The sequence below is a fragment of the Xenopus laevis genome, chromosome 1S (genome assembly GCF_017654675.1).
Source record: "Xenopus laevis strain J_2021 chromosome 1S, Xenopus_laevis_v10.1, whole genome shotgun sequence".
Lineage (NCBI taxonomy): Eukaryota > Metazoa > Chordata > Amphibia > Anura > Pipidae > Xenopus > Xenopus laevis.
In genome coordinates, this window is record NC_054372.1 from 184258047 (window position 1) to 184280353 (window position 22307).

A 22307-nucleotide genomic window follows, 5' to 3' on the forward strand; every position below is an offset into this window, starting at 1 on the left:
CTAAATAACTCAAAAACCTTGAATAATAAAAAATGAAAACCAATTACAAAGTGTCTCAGAATATCTCTCTCTATATCATACTATGTATATCTCACAAGTGAACAATCCCTTTACTCCACCCGATATAAATTGCTCAGACCCTCCTGATGGCCGATAATCTGCAGACTTGATCTCATGGAGAGGTTGCAGAGGTTCAGGCCAAAGAGAACATTCATAACCAGAGTATGGCTTTTTTACATCAGTCCTTGAAATGACTACAACTCCCAGCATCCCTGACACATAGAGAAACAGAGAAAAACATAAGCAATCTGGGAGCCTCCACCCAAATGCCAATGAGAGTTGTAGTTCACACACAAACAAGCCCTAGAATAAACTTGCCTGGCTAGAGAAGGCAGCTGTAGCTCTCATTGCAAACTCATCTATCAGGCAACGTTGCTCGCTGTAGCCCCTCCCAGCCTGTAGCCCTGCCCCCTCTCCTTGCACTGTGGGCCCCGCAGTCCTTGAACAAGAGCCCGTTGTACAGGTGACTGACATTAGGGTAGGATGGCTGCTGCCTGCAAACTCCTGGGCACGCTCAGAAGAGGCCTCGCCTCACAGGCTGGATGGCACCACAGGAGCAGTGTTAGCGCAGCCTGGATTGGGCAGAACAAGGTAGGGAATGGGCACAGTTACTTCCCAGCATGAGACACTGGCACCTACTTTACTTGGCACTGAGGAGCAGCAGTAGCAGTAGTAGTGCGAAGGGCTCCAGTCACGTGGCTCAGGGAGATACCATTATATCCGTAGGTTCCTCCCGTGTGGGCAGTGCACCGAGGGTTCAGGTACGCTCTCTGATTGGGGGGCCGTGACCTTGGCTCTGCTTTTGATTGGCGCAACTTGCAGTTTGGGCTGCACCTCACGTGACAGCAGCTCCTTGGCGCTCAGTATGCCAATCAGCGATCCTGTGTGTCAGGGTTGGTTTTTGCAAATGCTACTTTGTGGCGCCAAATGTGTCAGTGGGGTGTAGTCTGACAGTGACTGCGGGGTGTAGTCTGTAGGCCCCACAATTGACATCTGCTTTATGGCAGTGCCATGTGGAATTACCCATAATACATTGCCCCAATTGAGTACAAATTTGTAGTTACAAAAAACATTGCTGTTAGGAACAGTTCAGTGTAAAAATAAAAACTGTAAATAGATGGGCTGTGCAAAAAATATGTTCTGGCTATTATGAGAGCTGGAGCTGCTGGTGATGGAAGGAAAATATGATGTGATTGGTGTGGCCGAAACATGGCTGAATGAGTCGCATGACTGGGCAGTAAATATCAGTGGCTATACTTTGTTTCGGAGGGACAGAGGCAATAGAAAAGGAGGAGGGGTATGTCTGTATGTTAGGCAGGATTTAAAAGCTCATATAAAGGAGGAGGTTGTGTTAGAAAATGAGGGGCCAGAAGTCGTATGGGTGGAGTTCTTCACCAATTGTAAAGAATCCAGCAAATTAATTGTAGGAGTCGCTATAGACCCCCTAATGTAAGTGAGGAGGAAGAGACAAAGCTCCTAATGCAAATAGAAAAGGCTGCTAGTTTAGGTAAAGTAATGATAATGGGGGATTTTAATTGCCCAGATATTGACTGGAGCAACGGTACTGCTAGATCAGTTAATGGGAACAAGTTTATAAACTTATTGCACGACAATTTTTTAGCACAGGTTGTTGAGGAGCCTACCAGAAAAAATGCTATTCTTGATTTAGTGATCTCAAATGACCCAGAACTTATAGCAAATGTGCAAGTCATTGAACCCCTGGGTAATAGTGACCATAATGTTATATCCTTTAATGTCTGGTGCAAAAAACAAAAATATACTGGGGCAACAAAAACCATGAATTTTGCCAAAGCTAATTTTAGTGCCTTGAGGGCTGCCCTACAGAGCATTGATTGGGGCATTAGGTTTTCAGCTAAAAACACAGAACAGAAATGGTTGTCCTTTAAAATGATATTAAATCATTACTGTTCTCAATTTATTCCCTTAAGGACTAAACGTAGAAGCTCTAAGAATCATCCTGTGTGGCTTAATACAGAGGTAAAGATGTTAATGGGAAAGAAGAGAAAGGCATTTAAAAACTACAAATCTGTAGGGACAGAAGATGCATTTAATGAATATAAACACTGTAATAAATGTTGTAAATCAGCAATCCGGAAGGCTAAGAAAAGAAATGAAGAGTTAATTGCGGTGGAGGTGAAAACTAACCCTAAAAAGTTTTTTAAATATATTAATAGTAAAAAGATGCAGGTTGAGAGTGTTGCTCCATTAAATAATGGTACCAGTATGGTTGTAGCAGATACAGATAAGGCAAATGTGTTAAATCAGTTCTTTTCTTCAGTGTATACAATAGAGGAGTCTGGGTTCACAGGCTCACTTAATAACTGCACGAATGGTTCAGCTCAATCTAGTCAGTGGCTGACTCAGGATATGATTCAAAAAGCTTTAATACAAATTAATGTAAACAAGGCTCCAGGGCCTGATGGCATACACCCCCGGGTTCTAAGAGAGCTTAGTTCAGTTTTAGACCAGCCCTTATTTCTGATTTTCTCAGATTCACTGTCATCTGGTATGGTGCCTATGGATTGGAGAAAAGCTGATGTTATTCCAATATTTAAAAAGGGATTACGATCTCAGCCTGGCAATTATAGGCCAGTAAGCTTGACATCTGTGGTGGGCAAATTATTTGAAGGCTTGTTAAGGGATCACATTCAAAATTTTGTCCTAATGAATGGCATTATGAGCAACAATCAGCATGGCTTTATGAAGGATAGGTCATGTCAGACGAATTTGATTGCATTTTATGATGTGGTAAGTAAGATTCTGGATAGTGGGGGGGCAGTAGATGTGATCTATTTGGATTTTGCCAAAGCGTTTGATACTGTGCCCCACAAACGACTGCTTTCTAAACTAAGGTCTGTTGGGCTTAATGAAGTCGTTTGCACATGGATAGAAAACTGGCTACAGGATCGGGTACAGAGGGTGGTTGTTAATGGGACATTCTCTACTTGGAGTAAGGTTCTTAGTGGGGTCCCCCAGGGCTCAGTATTGGGTCCACTTTTATTTAACTTGTTCATTAATGACTTAGGGGAGGGTGTTGTAAGTAATGTATCAGTGTTTGCAGATGACACAAAATTATCCAGCCCAATTCATTCCATCCAGGATGTGGCATCCTTGTAACAGGATCTTGACAAACTGGCAATCTGGGCAGCTAAGTGGCAAATGAGATTCAATGTTGATAAATGTAAAGTCATGCACCTGGGATGTAAAAATATCCAAGCCACTTATACCCTTAATGGGACTGCACTAGGCAAATCCATTATGGAAAAAGACCTTGGAGTCCTTGTAGATGATAAACTTGGCTGTAGCAAGCAATGCCAGTCAGCAGCATCAAGGGCAAATAAGGTCTTGAGCTGTATTAAAAGGGGCATAGAGTCACGGGAGGAGGGGGTCATTCTTCCACTGTATAGAGCACTTGTAAGGCCCCATCTAGAATATGCCGTACAGTTTTGGTCTCCATCACTCAAACAGGACATTATTGTATTAGAGAGGGTACAGAGAAGGGCAACTAAGCTGGTAAAAGGTATTGAAAATCTTAGCTATGAGGAAAGACTGGCCAAATTGGGGATGTTCACGCTGGAGAAGAGGCGCTTAAGGGGTGATATGATGACTATGTATAAATATATAAGGGGATCATATAACAATCTCTCTAATGATTTATTTACCAGTAGGTCTTTCCAGCTGACACGAGGTCACCCATTCCGATTAGAAGAAAAGAGGTTCCGCCTAAATATTCGGAAGGGGTTTTTTACAGTGAGAGCTGTGAAGATGTGGAATTGTCTCCCTGAATCAGTTGTACTGGCTGATACATTAGATAGCTTTAAGAAGGGGTTGGATGGCTTTTTAGCAAGTAAGGGAATACAGGGTTATGGGAAATAGCTCATAGTCCAAGTTGATCCAGGGACTAGTCCGATTGCCATTTTGGAGTCAGGAAGGAATTTTTCCCCCTCTAAGGCAAATTGGAGAGGCTTCAGATGGGTTTTTTTGCCTTCCTCTGGATCAACTGGCAGATAGGTAGTTAATAAAAAAAAAAAAAAAAAAAGGTTGAACTCGATGGACATGTGTCTTTTTTCAACCTTACTTACTATGTTACTATGTTACTATGTTACTATGTTACACACCAGGTCACTCCAGCCTTTATACATTACATTTTTGGCCAATTAACTATAATAGATACATTTTTTATTTTGCACAGACTATTTACCCAGTTTTTATTTTTACACTGAACAATTCCTTTAAATCTTGTCCAAGTGCAGTTGCTGATAGTAACGGAGCTGCCAAATAGCTTGCTAGCAGTTAGCACATGACAGCTCTGGTAACTATGGGCAATTGCACTGGTGCGTGTTAAGCGGCTGCCTTTGCTCTCTACAGATATGCAATTTGCATGGCACTCACGCGTTTTCATTAGGGCATTATATACCACTGGGTGCTATTTTATCCAACTATAAGTTTATGTGTGATGTAAGTCTTCAGCCGGTCATGCTGTGTATGTGGATTGTTTGTGTGCAGTGTATTTTGTTGCTTGGTGCACCTTTCTTCTGGTGCCCAGTAATGCTTATCTTCATAAAAGGATTCATGCCACTTACAGGATAATATAAGGCCGGTTTGTCTGCTTTTCCAATAAAGGTTTTATCACCCATTCCTTTAATTAGTTTGGCTGCCATCCCTAAACTTTTCCCCAGTTCTTTTATGACTTTTTTTATAGACTATTTTAATAGACTGCGCACCCAACCAATGATTTTTTTTTTTCTCTAGGCATATTCACACAGGGGATTTGGGGTTCTGTAATGTCTTTTTTTTTTTTTTTTTTTAACACCTCCCTAAATAACCTTTAATTGCCCCACTTGCCAAAAAAAACTCCCAGCCATTCTTGCAGTAACGGCACCTGGCAAAAGTCCATCCACTTAAACCTCATTAGCAGCCATATGAGGTCAGATATACAAGGTTAATTGAGTGTAAAATGCATGTGACTTTGGGAGGATTTTCCAGCGGCTGACTGCTGTATTTCTCTCTCAGAGCTGCAGCTGCTATTTTTCCACCAGTAACCAGTGGCATTCCAAATTCTACTCCGACCCTGTGGAAGCAGTGAAAGACATCCCAGATGGGTCAACGCTACTTGTTGGAGGTAAATCAAGCATTTTAATATAATCCCCCATTCTTTTACTGCTTAAAGGCCTATTAAAACTAGTGGCCTCAGGCTGAAGGTTTTATAGGGTGATACTTGGGGGTGGGTGCCTATTTAAACCCCTGGATACCTGCCAGTTAGGGTGAGATCTGGGTTCCTTCAGTGTTGGTAAGTGCAAAAATATAATTAAATCTAAAATGATGTGTAACTAGTCATGTATATGCCACTGCATGTGTTAAAATGCTACAGTCTTGCATAATAAGAAAAACTACATATCCCATAATGCATTCATAGAAAAGCAGTGTTATAGCCAGAAGAGTCGGGTCATGTCTTAAAATGCTGTATTCTTATTTGTTAGAAATTATTCCATTATGTTCCAGCCAATTTACAATCTATGGCAACAGCATGAAAGTACCAGTGTGCCAAAGAAGTGGTTTCTACATTTTCTTAATTAACAAAACAACCCACATGCCTGTCCTTTGATAGTGTCTGTATATTCTCTTTCTCAGGCTTTGGCTTGTGTGGAATCCCAGAGAATCTTATCTCAGGACTCCTGAAGACTGGAGTTAAAGGGATCACAGCTGTGAGCAACAATGCAGGGTGAGTATAATAGGCAGTCAAGTCATTCTTTTGTATACAGGTGGGAGAATCTGAGTAAATACCTTCTGCTTTTCCTATAAACCAAAGAAATTGGAAAATAAAGATTAAAACCATCTCCTCGCAGATTCCCTCTGTTTGGTACTGTAATAAAACAACAGCTCTAGCACATATCCAATACAAGGCCAGTGTAATTGGTTGCCAACATGATATGGAGAGACTTAGTTGGCAGCTTTTGTCAGGCAAAGTGCTTGAAATTATTCAGGTGTCCTAGGGCAACATGAATTGCTGTTCTAGCAGTGAAGATTGGGAAATTGTCTAGTGCTACTTTGCAAAGGGTTCCTATAAAATATATATACTTATAGCATATTTAATAAATACACAGTATGTGTTTCAGAGTACTTAAAAAAAGTTAAAATTGATTATAACCTACAGTAACAATTCTTGCCAGTTTTATAGACCCATGAAGTCACAAAAGGAGCAGGTGACGGGGCTTGTGGGGGGGGGGGGGCTGTGGAAAGTGTAGCCTAGTGGCCTCACATATCATTAATCCGCCACTGTTTCCGCCAGATATAAATTGGTCAGACCCTCCTGATGGCCAATAATCTGTTCGCTTGATCTGATGGAGATGTTGCAAAGATTCAGGCCATAGGTAACATTCATAACAGAGTTCCTATAATATATAATTATAGCATATTTAATAAATACACAGTAGTTTTGCTCAAGGTCCCGTGACTTTTACATAGTGCTGCAATAGAATCTGATGTGTCCCTGACAGCCAGAATCATAGATTCTACAATAATCTGTGGCAGGTAAAGGGTTAATCTGCTGGGAGAACTTTGAATACATAGAAAAAGTCAACATAGACTCTTCAAGGTGAATAAATATGTTGGGAAACAACCTTTTGAGACCATGCACTGTTTGTTTAAGGTTTTACTAAGATAAACATGCTGAGAGATTTTTACAGAAATGTTAATTTATCTTAAAATTAGGGATGCACTGAATCCACTATTTTGGATTCGGCCGAAACCCCCGAATCCTTCACCAAAGATTCGGCCGAATACCAAACCTAATCCTAATTTGCATATGCAAATTAGGGGTGGGAAGAGGAAACATTTTTTACTTCTTTGTTTTGTGACAAAAAGTCATGCGCTTTCCCTCCCTGCCCTTAATTTGCATATGCAAATTAGGATTCGGTTCGGCCAGGCAGAAGGATTCGGCCAAATCCGAATCCTGCTGAAAAAGGCCGAATCCCGACCAAATCCTGGATTCGGTGCATTCCTACTTAAAATCATTTAATTATGTGATCATCTTAACCCAACAGGGACAGTTTAAGACTAAGGGTGGTGGCACACGAGGCTACTGGGGGAGATTAATCACCCAGCAACAAATCAACACTTCTTCAGGCTACTGATCTCCCCTAAATGTCTTCCCACTGGCTAGAATGTAAATCGCCGGCGGGATGGCACTTGGATCGCTTCGGCTTTCCGAAGTCGCCCGAAGTTTCCTCACGAGGCAACTTCGGGAAACAAAAGTTCCGAGTGCCACCCCGCCGGCGATTTACATTCTAGCCGACGGGATGGCATTTAGGGGAGATTAGTCGCCCGAAGAAGAGGTGATTTGTCGCTGGGCGACTTCTCTCCCCCTGTAGCCTTGTGTGTCACCACCCTAAAGATGGCCATAGAAGCACTGATAATACCGTACGAAACACATTTTTGTACGATATTCTGTGCATGTATGGTGGGAGATGAGCCGACCGATATCTGCAAACGACTTGGATATTGGTCGGCTTGTCAGGAAATTTTGATTGGACGCCTTTGAAGGTGCCTGAACATCGGCCATTGTTAGTGCAGAATCGTCAGATACGGGTAGAATTCTATTGTTTCTAAATGTATATCTGACAATTCAGCTTTACACATGTGTATTGAAACAAACTATCTTTCCTGGATCTTTACCAGGAAGGATCGTAATTTAAGGTCTATGGCCACCATAGATCAGACCATCAGATCAGTCAACCAGATCAGTTCATTGACTCTTATTGAAGTGCACAGGAAGCCATTAAACCGTGATTTACGACTGTGCAGTATATTAATTCCTAATGACATTGCTCTTGGCAGAGGAGGGGGAACGTATTTGTGGAAGACATCATTAGAGGGGCAGTTGGTTAGGCAGGGTTAGCCTGCTTAAAGGGATACTGTCATGGGAAAAATTTTTTTTTCAAAATGAATCAGTTAATAGTGCTGCTCCAGCATAATTCTGCACTGAAATCCATTTCTCAAAAGAGCAAACAGATTTTTTTATATTCAATTTTGAAATCTGACATGGGGCTAGACATTTTCTCAATTTCCCAGCTGCCCCAAGTCATGTGACTTGTGCTCTGATAAACTTCAATCACTCTTTACTGCAAGTTGGAGTGATATCGCCCCCCTCCCTTTTTCCCACCAGCAGCCAAACAACAGAACAATGGGAAGGTAACCAAATAGCAGCTCCCTAACACAAGATAACAGCTGCCTGGTAGATGTAAGAACAACACTCAATAGTAAAAACCCATGTCTCACTGAGACACATTCAGTTACATTGAGAAGGAAAAACAGCAGCCTGCCAAAAAGCATTTCTCTCCTAAAGTGCAGGCACAAGTCACATGACCAGGGGCAGCTGGGAAATTGACAAAATGTCTAGCCCCATGTTAGATTTCAAAATTGAATATAAAAAAATCTGTTTGCTCTTTTGAGAAATGGATTTTCTGTGCAGAATTCTGCTGGAGCAGCACTATTAACAGATTCATTTTGAAAATTTTTTTTTTTTCCCATGACCGTCCGTATCCCTTTAAGAGTGGCACTGGATATACCAGCAGATTTATGCAGCTGGCACAAATAGACTGTTCGCACTCAGATACAGATAACAGAACTGGGCTACCTTGTTTTGAGGCTGTAAAACCTTACATTACATTTAGCATGTAGATGATACAGTGAGCAAACTGCATTTAGAGATAAGTTAATTGTGTGTGTCACTCACGTTTATACAACCCTCCTGCACCAGTGCGCTGCATGTAATTAGATGCCGTTATCAGTTACACAGACCTTTCTCTGCCTACTGGAAAACTTTACAGCAATGACCTTGCTGGAACATAATCATTGTCAGATATCTGTAGAGGTCTTTCTTGCCTACAGTGTATTTAAATATATGACTTTAGTCCTTTGCAGAGGTGGAGGTTTTCCACCATGATGTTTCTTTAGTTGGGCACACTGCTAGAAATAAAGTATAATTCTAGGGCAATTCATTCACACTTGTCATTGAAACTGCAGCAGCGATGAGATTTTGCAGTCATCTACAGAAATTTGTGATTGCTGCTAAAACCCAGTTGCTCCCAGTAATTCCTTATGCAGCCTCACTTGTGCAAAAAAGTCCACCTCATATTTGCTCTATCCTGTTAATTCTCCTGTGTCTGGGGGCTCACTATCAGCTGGGGATCATTCTGTTTTTCATTCTCTGCTTGCTATTTGCTTAATGTGAAATGGGATAGCATTGCTGCCGTGCACTGCAAGGGTTTTAAGTTTGATTTCAGCCAGGGAAATATCTGCAAGGAGTTTGTATGTTGAATGAAATTGACTTTATTTTGTGAAAGAGACCTTAGATTATAAACTCCTCTGGTACATGGACTGATGTGGAGCCACGTGAGCAATGGAGAGCCTATATTTATCAAAGAATGACGTTAGAGATGCCTGCAGTCTGTAAGAGTGACATTCCGCCACTCTCTATTTCTATGGGATTTTTAAAAGCATATTTATTAATGGATCAAAGTGAAAATTCATACTTTGATAAATTTGCCTTTCAAAATCCCAATTTAATCTAGCAGACTGTGGACATCTCTAACTTCACTCTTTGATAAATATACCACTATGTGTGATGTCACAGGGGCTCACCTAGCAACTGACCCTAGAAGCGGAACACTGTAGCTATTGGGAAGTATTAAGTATCTGCTTCTAGTGGAGATATAAATAGGGCAGGACACATAAGGGTCATGCAACATAAACTTCCATAATAGAATGTGCAGACGTATAGCTTTCATGAGACTGGACTGCAAAACCACCGGCGCTTCAGTGTCTCTAAGGCCAACAGTTTGTGGTTGGACTACAAGAAAGTATCAGTCTGTGGTAATAAAGGGCTGAGATCTGGTTAATTACCAAAAGATATTGTTCACTATTAAATTAAATTAACTTTAGGTAAGACATAGACATTGATATTCTGTGATCATTTGCTGTTGGTTTCCATTTTATATTTTCTTGTGGTTTTTAAGTTATTTAGCTTTTTGTTAAGTGGCCCTCCAGTTTGAATTTCAGCAGCTATCCAGTTGCTATGATCTTGTTTCCCTTAGAAACCAAGCAGTGGCTTGAATTAGAGACCAAGATATGATAGGAGAGAGACTGAATAAAAATTAACAATAATAAAAAAAATGTGAGCTCACAGAGCAATAGTGTTTTGGCTGCTGGGGGTCAGTGATCCTCACTTTAAAGGGCAACTAAAGTCTAAAATAGAATAGGCTAAAAATCCTGTATTTTGTGTACTAAACAGATACATGAACTTACTGCACCACAAGCCTAATCAAACAAATGACTTATGCTTTCAAAGTTGGCTACAGGGGGGTCACCATCTTTGCAAGACCAAGACTGTGCACATGCTCAGTGTAGCCTGGGCTGCTTAGGGATCATCATAAATGATCAAAACAGCACAAGTCAAATAATATCTGCCAGAAGCCGATACAGCAAGACTGATTAATAATCAGAATATACAGTCTGCACTGGGTCCTGTGTTGTCATGTAATCTAATGTGGATTTTATAGATTTTGTATTGTTTAATACAAACTTTCTCCAACTCTGCAGAACCAGTGGCTGCAGCAAAATAATCCTCCAAATAGAATCCCAGTTTATCTGTTTAAATCTGGCTTCATGATCTTTGTCCTTGGAGTTGGAAACAGTAAAGGGGATATAAATCCAATACAAATCTCTACACAGTTGCCGACTGCTGTAGAGGGAAAAAAACAAAGCTGCTTGAGTTCTTCATGGCTGGAAAATAAGGCAGGGGCTCCTCCTGCTGTTCATAAGTATGATTGTTTCCCTGCAGAGCAGTTAGGGTCTGTCTGACAATTCCTATTCACAGCAGTAAATGAAGGGAGAATTTCACTGCATACAGTCAGGTTTCTTATAAAAACGGTACACATTTTTTAATTAAAGTATATTGGATGGTATTGGAGGTTTCTTTTTCATTAAAGTAAAAATGGGATTTTATTTCTTTGCCTTTACATGCCCTTTAAAGGTGGAAAGATGTCGAAAAGAAAAGCAAATTATTAAACTATGAAAAATAAAGACCAGTTTTGAAGTTAAGGTAGAAATAGGACATTCTATATCATAAAAAAAAAGTTAACTTAAAGGCACACCATCCTTTTAATGCTTAGAGGATTTAAAGTAGATTTATCTGGAGCAATTTTGACTAATTTTCCTTGCTTTGTCTGGATATTATGCATTACAGGATTGGTTCATAGTACATCACTGCAGAATGGGATTTTGCTAATGGATCCAGCTTCAGTTACAGTACATAACCTTCTCATAAGCCTTATTAATATTGCACTGCTGTCTTACCTATTAATCTTACCCAGCGTGTGCAATGTAGTGTGCACCCAGCTGCTGCCCTGTGTCTTTTGCAACAGTTGCAGTAGACCATCATGTGAAAATCTGGACTGTCACAGTTTTCCGTGGAGTCATAATTATCCAGAAGATGCATTCTAAAGATCCTTTCTGTGGATGGATTAGTGCAAATGTTTTAAGTGTGGCCAACCTCCGCAATCGTGGTCTCCTTTACAGGAACTGGAATCCAGATTTTGTGTTCTGGACTGGAGCACAAGCAAAGGTCCCCATAGACGCAAAGATTTTCGTCGGATTTTGGCGAAATCCGACCAATCCGTCAAATTATCGTGAAGTTAGTGGGATTCGAATGATCATACATCTTACGATTTTTCGGCCGACATCTGTCTGAAAATTGATTGGCCAGGTTAAAAAAATGTAATCGGTCCCAGTGCAATCTATCTATGTTTGCAGGGCCAAGCAGGCAGCTACCCTTCAGTTTTGCTGACAGTATCAACTAAAATGGTCTTTTTAGTTGATGGACTCGTACATACGTACATTTAAACAATCGTTTTGAGATAATCATGGTCTCACGATAAAGAAAAGATCTTTTACATCTATATCCAGCTTAAATGAGGCTTTCTCATCTCAAGACACAGATCAAACCTGAGAATTACCTTTGTGAACCAAGAACAAGTTAGGCACCTTTTTTAATTAATATTTTTATTGTCATAATAAAGTTTACGGTGTTAACGGTGATTTTGAAGATTTGCCCTGAACAAATGGATCTCAACCAAAGTATCTCAGAGCTATAGTACTGGTTGAGTTGTTTGTTCCAGGAAAAAATATTTTTTTTCATGTGACGTTATTAGGGATGCACCGAATTCAGGTTCAGGATTCGGCCAGGATTCGGCCTTTTTCAGCAGGATTTGGATTCGGCCGAATCCTTCTGGCCGAACCGAATCCTAATTTGCATATGCAAATTAGGGTTCGGTTCGGTATTCGGCCGAATCTTTCACGAAGGATTCGGGGGTTTGGCCAAATCCAAAAAATGGATTCGGTGCACCCCTAGACGTTATTCTCTTATTCCCCTATGTTCTACATTCTACTTTTCCAAGTTCAAGTCTGTACTGCTTCCACATCATTCTTCCTTCTCTGACTAAACATTCACCTTTTGGCTCAGCTCTTCATGTTCTCATTATGAGAGATTCTATGAATAATGAGATAAAGCCGGTCTATCTGCCTTACTTAATGGGTTAATATTTAGCAAGTTAACTGGTTGACCTCTCTTCACTCTGATTGCTGCACAGTAGCAGGTTTGCAGACTAATGTTTTATCTGCCTAGTAGGATAGTAAGTCCATTGGGCAAGTGAAGTGATACAGTGATTATTATACTCTTCTGTCATCGCATTCAGTTTATGCAGAACCTATCACATCTGAAAAAATGGCAATAAACGTTTCCTTTTAACGAGGAATAGATTTTGGTGAGAAGTAAAGGAAAATACCATGCTACATTTCTTAATGACATTGTATTAACCGTGACCCAATTAGAGCCCTGTTGCAACGGTGAAGACCCAAGTCTGGGTTGTTTTATTTTCTGTAGCTTAGTCGGCTGTTTCTCAGGTGCCTGTGCCAATTGCTCAGTTTGCTGTTACTGTGTAGCTCCGGAGCTACTAGTAGCAGCTAATTTTTGTAGCTATAAAATGGCCTGTCATAGATAATACTGACACATAGTGTCTTAGCAAAGCCAATTATCTCTATTGTCTATTTTGCAGTTGTGACAAGTAGCTGCTACTAGTAGCTCTATGTGTGTTAACCCTTACTCTCTGCAACTGTAGGAGTCGCTACCGGGTAGCCGGACTTGGATTTTTACTATTGAGTGCTGTTCTCATGTCTACCACTATGTGCGACGTGGGAACATTTTTTTTTTAGCAATGCGGGTGTCATCGAGCTGTTATCTGGTTACCTTCCAATTGTTCTGTTGTTAGGCTGCTGGAGAGGGAAGGGACACAGTTGAAATCACTCCCAACTTGCAGTAAAGAGTGACTCAAGTCACATGACATGGGGCACCAGGGAAACTGACATGTATAGTCCCATGTGTTTGGGATATGTTAAAAGGGGACCTACTGTAAGCATCAAGAATAGAAAGGCTAGATTGGACTTTGCCAAAAAACATCTAAGAAAGCCAGCACAGTTCTGAAAAAAAACATTCTTTGGACAGATGAAACCAAGATCAACCTGTAATCATCTGTAAAACGGTGGAGGCAGTGTGATGGCTTGGGCGTGCATGGCTGCTGGTGGCACTGGGACACTAGTGTTTATTCATGATGTGACACAGGACAGAAGCAGCCGAATAAATTCTGAGGTGTCAGAGACACGGTCTGCTCAAATCCAGCTAAATGCAGTCACATTGATTGGGAGGCGTTTCATAATGACCCAAAACATACAGCAAAAGCAACCCAGGAGTTTATTAAAGCAAAGAAGTGGAATCTTCTTGAATGGCCAAGTCTAAAGTTGAAGACTAAACTTCGGACAGAAAGGCCCACAATCAAACAGCAACTGAAAGCCGTTGCAGTAAAGGCCTGGCAGAGTATTTAAAAGGAGGAAACCCAGAATCTGGTGATGTCCATGAGTTCAAGACTTCAGGCTGTCACTGCCAGCAAAGGGTTTTCAACCAAATATTAGAAATAAACATTTCATTTTCAGTTTTTTAATTTGTCCAATTACTTTTGAGCCCCTGAAATAAAATGATTGTGTTAAAAAAGCTTTAGTTCCTCACATTTTTATGCAATCTTTTTGTTCAACCCACTGAATTAAAGCTGAAAGTCTGCAGTTCAACTGCATGTGTTTCATTTAAAATTCATTGTGGTCATGTACAGAACCAAAATTAGAAAAAAAGTTCTCTGTCCAAAGATTTCTGGACCTAACTGTACCTGGCTATGAGGTAGATTTACCCTATGATGGAATCCAGCTAAGTAACACCAAATTGTGATATTTTTAATAAAAACAATGATTTGGCATTTTCCCCAGGCCTTCTGACCTGGCCATATATGGGCATATGATATATGTATCTATCTGAGGGGCCCCTCCAAATGCTGTTCTTTGTTTTTATGGGTTGGGTATTTTTATCATGATCAATTGATAAAATCTGTATTACGTCTTATCATTTTGGGGCACATAGTCAATCACTATGTTGGGACTTCCAAGAGGGGAGTTGTAGTTCGCCTTCAGTGTTGGTTTGGTAATATATGAATATGAGGAAGACTGGAACAAAGATGTCTATAATTTATGTAACTGCTACTGGTAAATATCGAATGCTTTTGTAAGCACCGGAACCACTGTTCCATAGAATACAAGTAGTCTCAGATACACATAATAGAGCTAGAGACATCTGTAGTCGAAGCCGTTGCTTCTCGAGATTCTTCCATGAATAAAGATGTCAAATATATTACCACATTGCTTCTATATCTATGCTTCATAGTGCTTTGTTAAGTAGGTTGAAAAACGTCCATCAAGTTCAACCTTTTAACTTTTTTTTAACCTGCCTAACTGCCAGTTGATCCAGAGGAAGGCAAAATGGAGACCAGTCCCTGGATCAACTTGGACTATGAGCTATCTCCCATAACCCTGTATTCCTCACTTGCTAAACACCATCCAACCCCTTCTTAAAGCTATCTAATGTATCAGCCTGTACCACTGATTCAGGGAGACAATTCCACATCTTCACAGCTCTCACTGTAACAAACCCCTTCCAAATATTTAGTCGGAACCTCTTTTCTTCTAATCGGAATGGGTGACCTTGTGTCAGCTGGAAAGACCTACTGGTAAATAAAGCATTAGAGAGATTATTATATGATCCCCTTATATATTTATACATAGTTATCATATCACCCCTTAAGCGCCTCTTCTCCAGTGTGAACATCCCCCAATTTGGCCAGTCTTTCCTCATAGCTAAGATTTTCCATACCTTTCACCAGCTCAGTTGCCCTTCTCTGTACCCTCTCTAATACAATAATGTCCTATTTGAGTGATGGAGACCAAAACTGTATGGCATATTCTAGATGGGTTAAAGGGCATGTAAAGTCTAAAATAGAATAAGGCTAGAAATGCTGTATTTTGTATACTAAATATAAACATGAACTTACTGCACCACAAGCCTAATCAAACAAATAATTGATGCTTTCAAAGTTGGCTACAGGGGGTCACCACCTTGTAACTTTGTTAAATATCTTTGCAAGACTAAGACTGTGCACATGCTCCGTGTGGTCTGGGCTTCTTAGGGATTGTCATAAACAAAGCTGCTTGAGTTCTGCATGGCTGGGAAGTAAGGCAGGGGCTCCCCCTGCTGTTCATTAGTATGACTGCTCAGCAGTTAGGGACCGTCTGACAATTCCTATCCACAGCAGTAAATGAAGGGAGAATTTCACTGCATACAGTCAGGTTTCTTATAAAAACGGTACACATTTTTTAATTTAAGTATATTGGAGATAGGTTTCTTTTTCATTAAAGAATGTAAAAATGGGATTTTATTTTTTTGCCTTTACATGCCCTTTAAAGTATTCAGGGCAGGCCCTTAAAAGGGGGGAGAGCTGGCAAACAAAAAACGAAATAACTATAAAACCATGAAAAACTAAGACAGATTGCAAAATATTAGTAGCTACACCAAACTAGAAGTTAATTTAAAGGGGACCCACCCCTTTAACACTTGATACTGTGTTGGCATCTTACCAGCAATATGTTGCTTTTTTTGCTTTTTTTTTTTTTTTAAAATACTCTTCCTTTGCCCTGCAGTGTAGATAACTTTGGCCTGGGCCTTTTGCTTAAGACCAAGCAAATAAAGAGAATGATCTCATCGTATGTCGGGGAGAATGCAGAATTCGAGCGCCAGTATCTGGAAGGGGAACTGGAGGTGGAACTGGTACCACAGGTAATTTGTAAAGTCTGTTGTTGATGATGGGTTTGGTAGCTGAGAAGGTCATTGCACGGAGAACAAAGCTCCGAGCTGTATAATAAAATTCCATTTTTTTAGTCCAGTTATGTGATGTGGGGAAATGGTCAGAAACTGTAGTAAATATTATTAGGAATCTGAATTGGTAACCCAACTATTGGTGCTTAATTAGGCATTGTTGTAATGTCTAATTTGGCTGAATCCAAAATCAATTTTTTAGTAGGGTTCTGATTCAGTTTGACCAGGCTCTTGAATTCAGATCAATCCGAATCCAGTTAAAAATGGCTCAACTTCAGCCCTAATAGCCTATTGATCTCCCTTGTACTTTTCATTGCTAAATGCAAGTTTGGCCAGGGTGTTGATTTAAAACGGGCCCGAACGTGGGTGAGAACACTTCGCACTTTCCATTGTGTGTGTTACCAGACAAGAAAATGGTACAACATGCGTTTTAGATTATTTTATAATCCCAAATAGTAGAATCTGCAACTGTTGCATATAGGCATGGCAACCCTTTATATGGGATTAAACCTTATGTTCAAAAAATGCTCACACAGCCAGGTTTCTTTAGGAAGTTTTTACCTGCATTGCACTACCCTCTAGTGCAGTGATCCCCCAACCAGTAGCTCACGAGCAACATGTTGCTCTCCAACCCCTTCGATGTTGCTCTCAGTGTCCTCAAAGCAGGTAGTTATTTATGAATTCCAGGCTTGGAAGCAAGTTTTATTTACATAAAAAAAGTTATGCCAAGAAGAGCCTCCTGTAGACTGCTATTCCACATAGGGGCTACCAAATAACCAATTACAGCTCTTATTTGGCAACCCAAGGGACTTTTTCATGTTTGTGTTGCTCCCCAACTCTTTTTACATTTGAATGTGGCTCACAGGTGAAAAAGGTTGGGGACTCCTGCTCTAGTGACAAATAAGCATGGGTGCTACCATATGCAGGCTCACTAAAAAGTAAAGATGGACTTTACCTTTAAACATAAGGACCAAAAATGTCAAAAAATTTATTTGACTTTCATACCATGTATAGTAGCCTGTAAAAGCCCTCTTCTTATTGCAGGGGGGTTATTTTGCATAGTTCAGTCAAATTTTGGGGGCAGCCCAGACAGAAGTACAAATAACTAAGTGGTCACAAGAGTGCTCATGCACAGAGGATTTCTGCCTTGGTTCTGGCTGTACTCTTCACCTCTCTCCAGATAGAAAAATCCAAGTCGAGGTACAGAGAGTGCTGAGTCAGCCAATACTGGGCCTATACAAGGTAGTAAAGGGCTGTGCTTTACCTTGCACCTGACGTTTCTCTTAACTTGCACATCTAATGATACACAAAGTACGGGACAGGTAGAGGGTGGACACATGAGTGCCTCCTGCCCCTAATGAATACAGTGCTGTATGTGTGATATTCATGGGAACAGCTGCAGGTCTGAAAGATTTATAACCTTACCCTAACAATTCCAGCTTATTAAGTTAAAGAAATATTGTGCTCTCTATAAATAATGCATAATTGCAAGCTAAGTGAACATTATGTGATAATAAAGCATTTAAGACATTTTATTTTCTAGTATACCTTGCTTTTTAACATGTTGTAGGCTGTAGAACGCTGCTGTGATCACTGACCCTAGAAGCTACGCAGTATATAGCATTACACTTTTTAGAGGGGCAGACTAATAGAGATGTCGCGAACTGTTCGCCGGCGAACTTGTTCGCGCGAACATCGGGTGTTCGCGCTCGCCGGAAGTTCGCGAACGTCGCGCGACGTTCGCCATTTTGGGTTCGCCATTGTTGGCGCTTTTTTTTGCCCTCTCACCCCAGACCAGCAGGTACATGGCAGCCAATCAGGAAGCTCTCCCCTGGACCACTCCCCTTCCCTATAAAAACCGAAGCCCTGCAGCGTTTTTTCACTCTGCCTGTGTGTGCTGAAGAGATAGTGTAGGGAGAGAGCTGCTGCCTGTTAGTGATTTCAGGGACAGTTGAAAGTTTGCTGGCTAGTAATCGTTTTGATACTGCTCTGTTATTGGAGGGACAGAAGTCTGCAGGGGTTTGAGGGACATTTAAGCTTAGGTAGCTTTGCTGGCTAGTAATCTACCTTCTACTGCAGTGCTCTGTATGTAGCTGCAGTGGGCAGCTGTCCTGCTTCTGATCTCATCTGCTGACTGCTGCAATAACAGTAGTCCTTGTAAGGACTGCTTTTATTTATTTTTTTGTTGTTTTACTACTACTACTACTACTACTATAAGAGCCCAGTGCTATTAGTCTAGCAGTGTTGGGGAGTGGGACTGGTGTGCTAATCTGCTGCTCCTAGTAGTTCAGCAGCACCAACTTTAATTTTTTTTTTTTAATATTCATTTTTTTTTTATTTTACTTTTTTTATTTTACTACCGCTGTAGTAGTGTATAAGTTGACCTTTTAGGCATTATTTGCCCTGTAGGCATTATTTGCACACTGTTTTCTTCAACCCGCCATCTAGCTGTGTGACCTTGTTCACATTCTGTCTAAATATCCATAATATTACCGTCTCCAGAAAAAACACCGGAGTGACTTTTTTCAAGCAGCCATAATATATTTTACGTAATCCGTATCCACCGCTGTAGTAGTGTATACGTTGACCTTGTAGGCATTATTTGCACACTGTTTTCTTCAACCCGCCATCTAGCTGTGTGACCTTGTTCACATTCTGTCTAAATATCCATAATATTACTGTCTCCAGAAAAAACACCGGAGTGACTTTTTTCAAGCAGCCATAATATATTTTACGTAATCCGTATCCACCGCTGTAGTAGTGTATACGTTGACCTTGTAGGCATTATTTGCACACTGTTTTCTTCAACCCGCCATCTAGCTGTGTGACCTTGTTCACATTCTGTCTAAATATCCATAATATTACCGTCTCCAGAAAAAACACCGGAGTGACTTTTTTCAAGCAGCCATAATATATTTTACGTAATCCGTATCCACCGCTGTAGTAGTGTATACGTTGACCTTGTAGGCATTATTTGCACACTGTTTTCTTCAACCCGCCATCTAGCTGTGTGACCTTGTTCACATTCTGTCTAAATATCCATAATATTACCGTCTCCAGAAAAAACACCGGAGTGACTTTTTTCAAGCAGCCATAATATATTTTACGTAATCCGTATCCACCGCTGTAGTAGTGTATACGTTGACCTTGTAGGCATTATTTGCACACTGTTTTCTTCAACCCGCCATCTAGCTGTGTGACCTTGTTCACATTCTGTCTAAATATCCATAATATTACCGTCTCCAGAAAAAACACCGGAGTGACTTTTTTCAAGCAGCCATAATATATTTTACGTAATCCGTATCCACCGCTGTAGTAGTGTATACGTTGACCTTGTAGGCATTATTTGCACACTGTTTTCTTCAACCCGCCATCTAGCTGTGTGACCTTGTTCACATTCTGTCTAAATATCCATAATATTACCGTCTCCAGAAAAAACACCGGAGTGACTTTTTTCAAGCAGCCATAATATATTTTACGTAATCCGTATCCACCGCTGTAGTAGTGTATACGTTGACCTTGTAGGCATTATTTGCACACTGTTTTCTTCAACCCGCCATCTAGCTGTGTGACCTTGTTCACATTCTGTCTAAATATCCATAATATTACCGTCTCCAGAAAAAACACCGGAGTGACTTTTTTCAAGCAGCCATAATATATTTTACGTAATCCGTATCCACCGCTGTAGTAGTGTATACGTTGACCTTGTAGGCATTATTTGCACACTGTTTTCTTCAACCCGCCATCTAGCTGTGTGACCTTGTTCACATTCTGTCTAAATATCCATAATATTACCGTCTCCAGAAAAAACACCGGAGTGACTTTTTTCAAGCAGCCATAATATATTTTACGTAATCCGTATCCACCGCTGTAGTAGTGTATACGTTGACCTTGTAGGCATTATTTGCACACTGTTTTCTTCAACCCGCCATCTAGCTGTGTGACATTGTTCACATTCTGTCTAAATATCCATAATATTACCGTCTCTAGAAAAACCACTTGAGTTACTTTTTTTCAAGCAGCATTCATATATTTTACGTAATCCGTATCCACCGCTGTAGTAGTGTATACGTTGACCTTGTAGGCATTATTTGCACACTGTTTTCTTCAACCCGCCATCTAGCTGTGTGACCTTGTTCACATTCTGTCTAAATATCCATAATATTATCGTCTCTAGAAAAACCACTTGAGTTACTTTTTTTCAAGCAGCATTCATATATTTTACGTAATCCGTATCCACCGCTGTAGTAGTGTATACGTTGACCTTGTAGGCATTATTTGCACACTGTTTTCTTCAACCCGCCATCTAGCTGTGTGACCTTGTTCACATTCTGTCTAAATATCCATAATATTATCGTCTCTAGAAAAACCACTTGAGTTACTTTTTTTCAAGCAGCATTCATATATTTTACGTAATCCGTATCCACCGCTGTAGTAGTGTATACGTTGACCTTGTAGGCATTATTTGCACACTGTTTTCTTCAACCCGCCATCTAGCTGTGTGACCTTGTTCACATTCTGTCTAAATATCCATAATATTATCGTCTCTAGAAAAACCACTTGAGTTACTTTTTTTCAAGCAGCATTCATATATTTTACGTAATCCGTATCCACCGCTGTAGTAGTGTATACGTTGACCTTGTAGGCATTATTTGCACACTGTTTTCTTCAACCCGCCATCTAGCTGTGTGACCTTGTTCACATTCTGTCTAAATATCCATAATATTATCGTCTCTAGAAAAACCACTTGAGTTACTTTTTTTCAAGCAGCATTCATATATTTTACGTAATCCGTATCCACCGCTGTAGTAGTGTATACGTTGACCTTGTAGGCATTATTTGCACACTGTTTTCTTCAACCCGCCATCTAGCTGTGTGACCTTGTTCACATTCTGTCTAAATATCCATAATATTATCGTCTCTAGAAAAACCACTTGAGTTACTTTTTTTCAAGCAGCATTCATATATTTTACGTAATCCGTATCCACCGCTGTAGTAGTGTATACGTTGACCTTGTAGGCATTATTTGCACACTGTTTTCTTCAACCCGCCATCTAGCTGTGTGACCTTGTTCACATTCTGTCTAAATATCCATAATATTATCGTCTCTAGAAAAACCACTTGAGTTACTTTTTTTCAAGCAGCATTCATATATTTTACGTAATCCGTATCCACCGCTGTAGTAGTGTATACGTTGACCTTGTAGGCATTATTTGCACACTGTTTTCTTCAACCCGCCATCTAGCTGTGTGACCTTGTTCACATTCTGTCTAAATATCCATAATATTATCGTCTCTAGAAAAACCACTTGAGTTACTTTTTTTCAAGCAGCATTCATATATTTTACGTAATCCGTATCCACCGCTGTAGTAGTGTATACGTTGACCTTGTAGGCATTATTTGCACACTGTTTTCTTCAACCCGCCATCTAGCTGTGTGTATTATCGTTTCCAGAAAAACCAACTGAGTTTTTGTTGTTGTTGTTGTTTTTTTAAAAATAATGCCAGGCAAAGGCAGGCCGCCACGCAGAGGCCGTGCTAGGGGCCGTGCTGCTATGCAATCCTGTGGCCCTAGCAAATTGCCCAGTTTTAAAAAGCCAATGACCCTGAACTCCCAAAATGCTGAAGAGGTAGTTGACTGGCTTACACAGCACACCCCATCCTCTACCGTTTCTAACTTTACCACAACATCCTCCTCATCCTCCACTGCTATGGCCACCCCACGTAACACTTCCTCCACCACCGGTGCCCCTTCTTCACTGGGGTCAGAGGAGTTATTTTCCCATGAGTTTCTTGAACTGAGTAATGCGCAACCATTATTGCCAGAAGAAGATGAAGGAGATGAGGACCTTACACCAGATTTAATTCTGGCAGAGAACACGATAGAGATGGACATAATGAGTGATGAGGAGGAGGTCCCCGCT

The 22307-nt window shown here is 40.5% G+C and overlaps 1 protein-coding gene across 3 annotated transcripts in view; it reads left to right on the forward strand.

The window, feature by feature from the left end:
- The first annotated feature begins 497 nt into the window (after window positions 1-497).
- The window catches only part of oxct1.S (3-oxoacid CoA-transferase 1 S homeolog), an 86779-nt gene continuing 64969 nt past the window's right edge, over window positions 498-22307 (forward strand). For 2 of the 3 annotated variants that reach the window (XM_018244503.2, XM_018244504.2), the window contains exons 1-4: window positions 498-651; window positions 5095-5203; window positions 5713-5803; window positions 16210-16345. In XM_018244503.2, coding sequence (XP_018099992.1) covers window positions 544-651; window positions 5095-5203; window positions 5713-5803; window positions 16210-16345 — 444 coding nt within the window. In that variant the 5' untranslated portion in view covers window positions 498-543. Of the gene's footprint in view, window positions 652-5094; window positions 5204-5248; window positions 5372-5712; window positions 5804-16209; window positions 16346-22307 lie in introns of those variants that run through there. The other variant, XM_041580582.1, reaches the window with a different exon arrangement.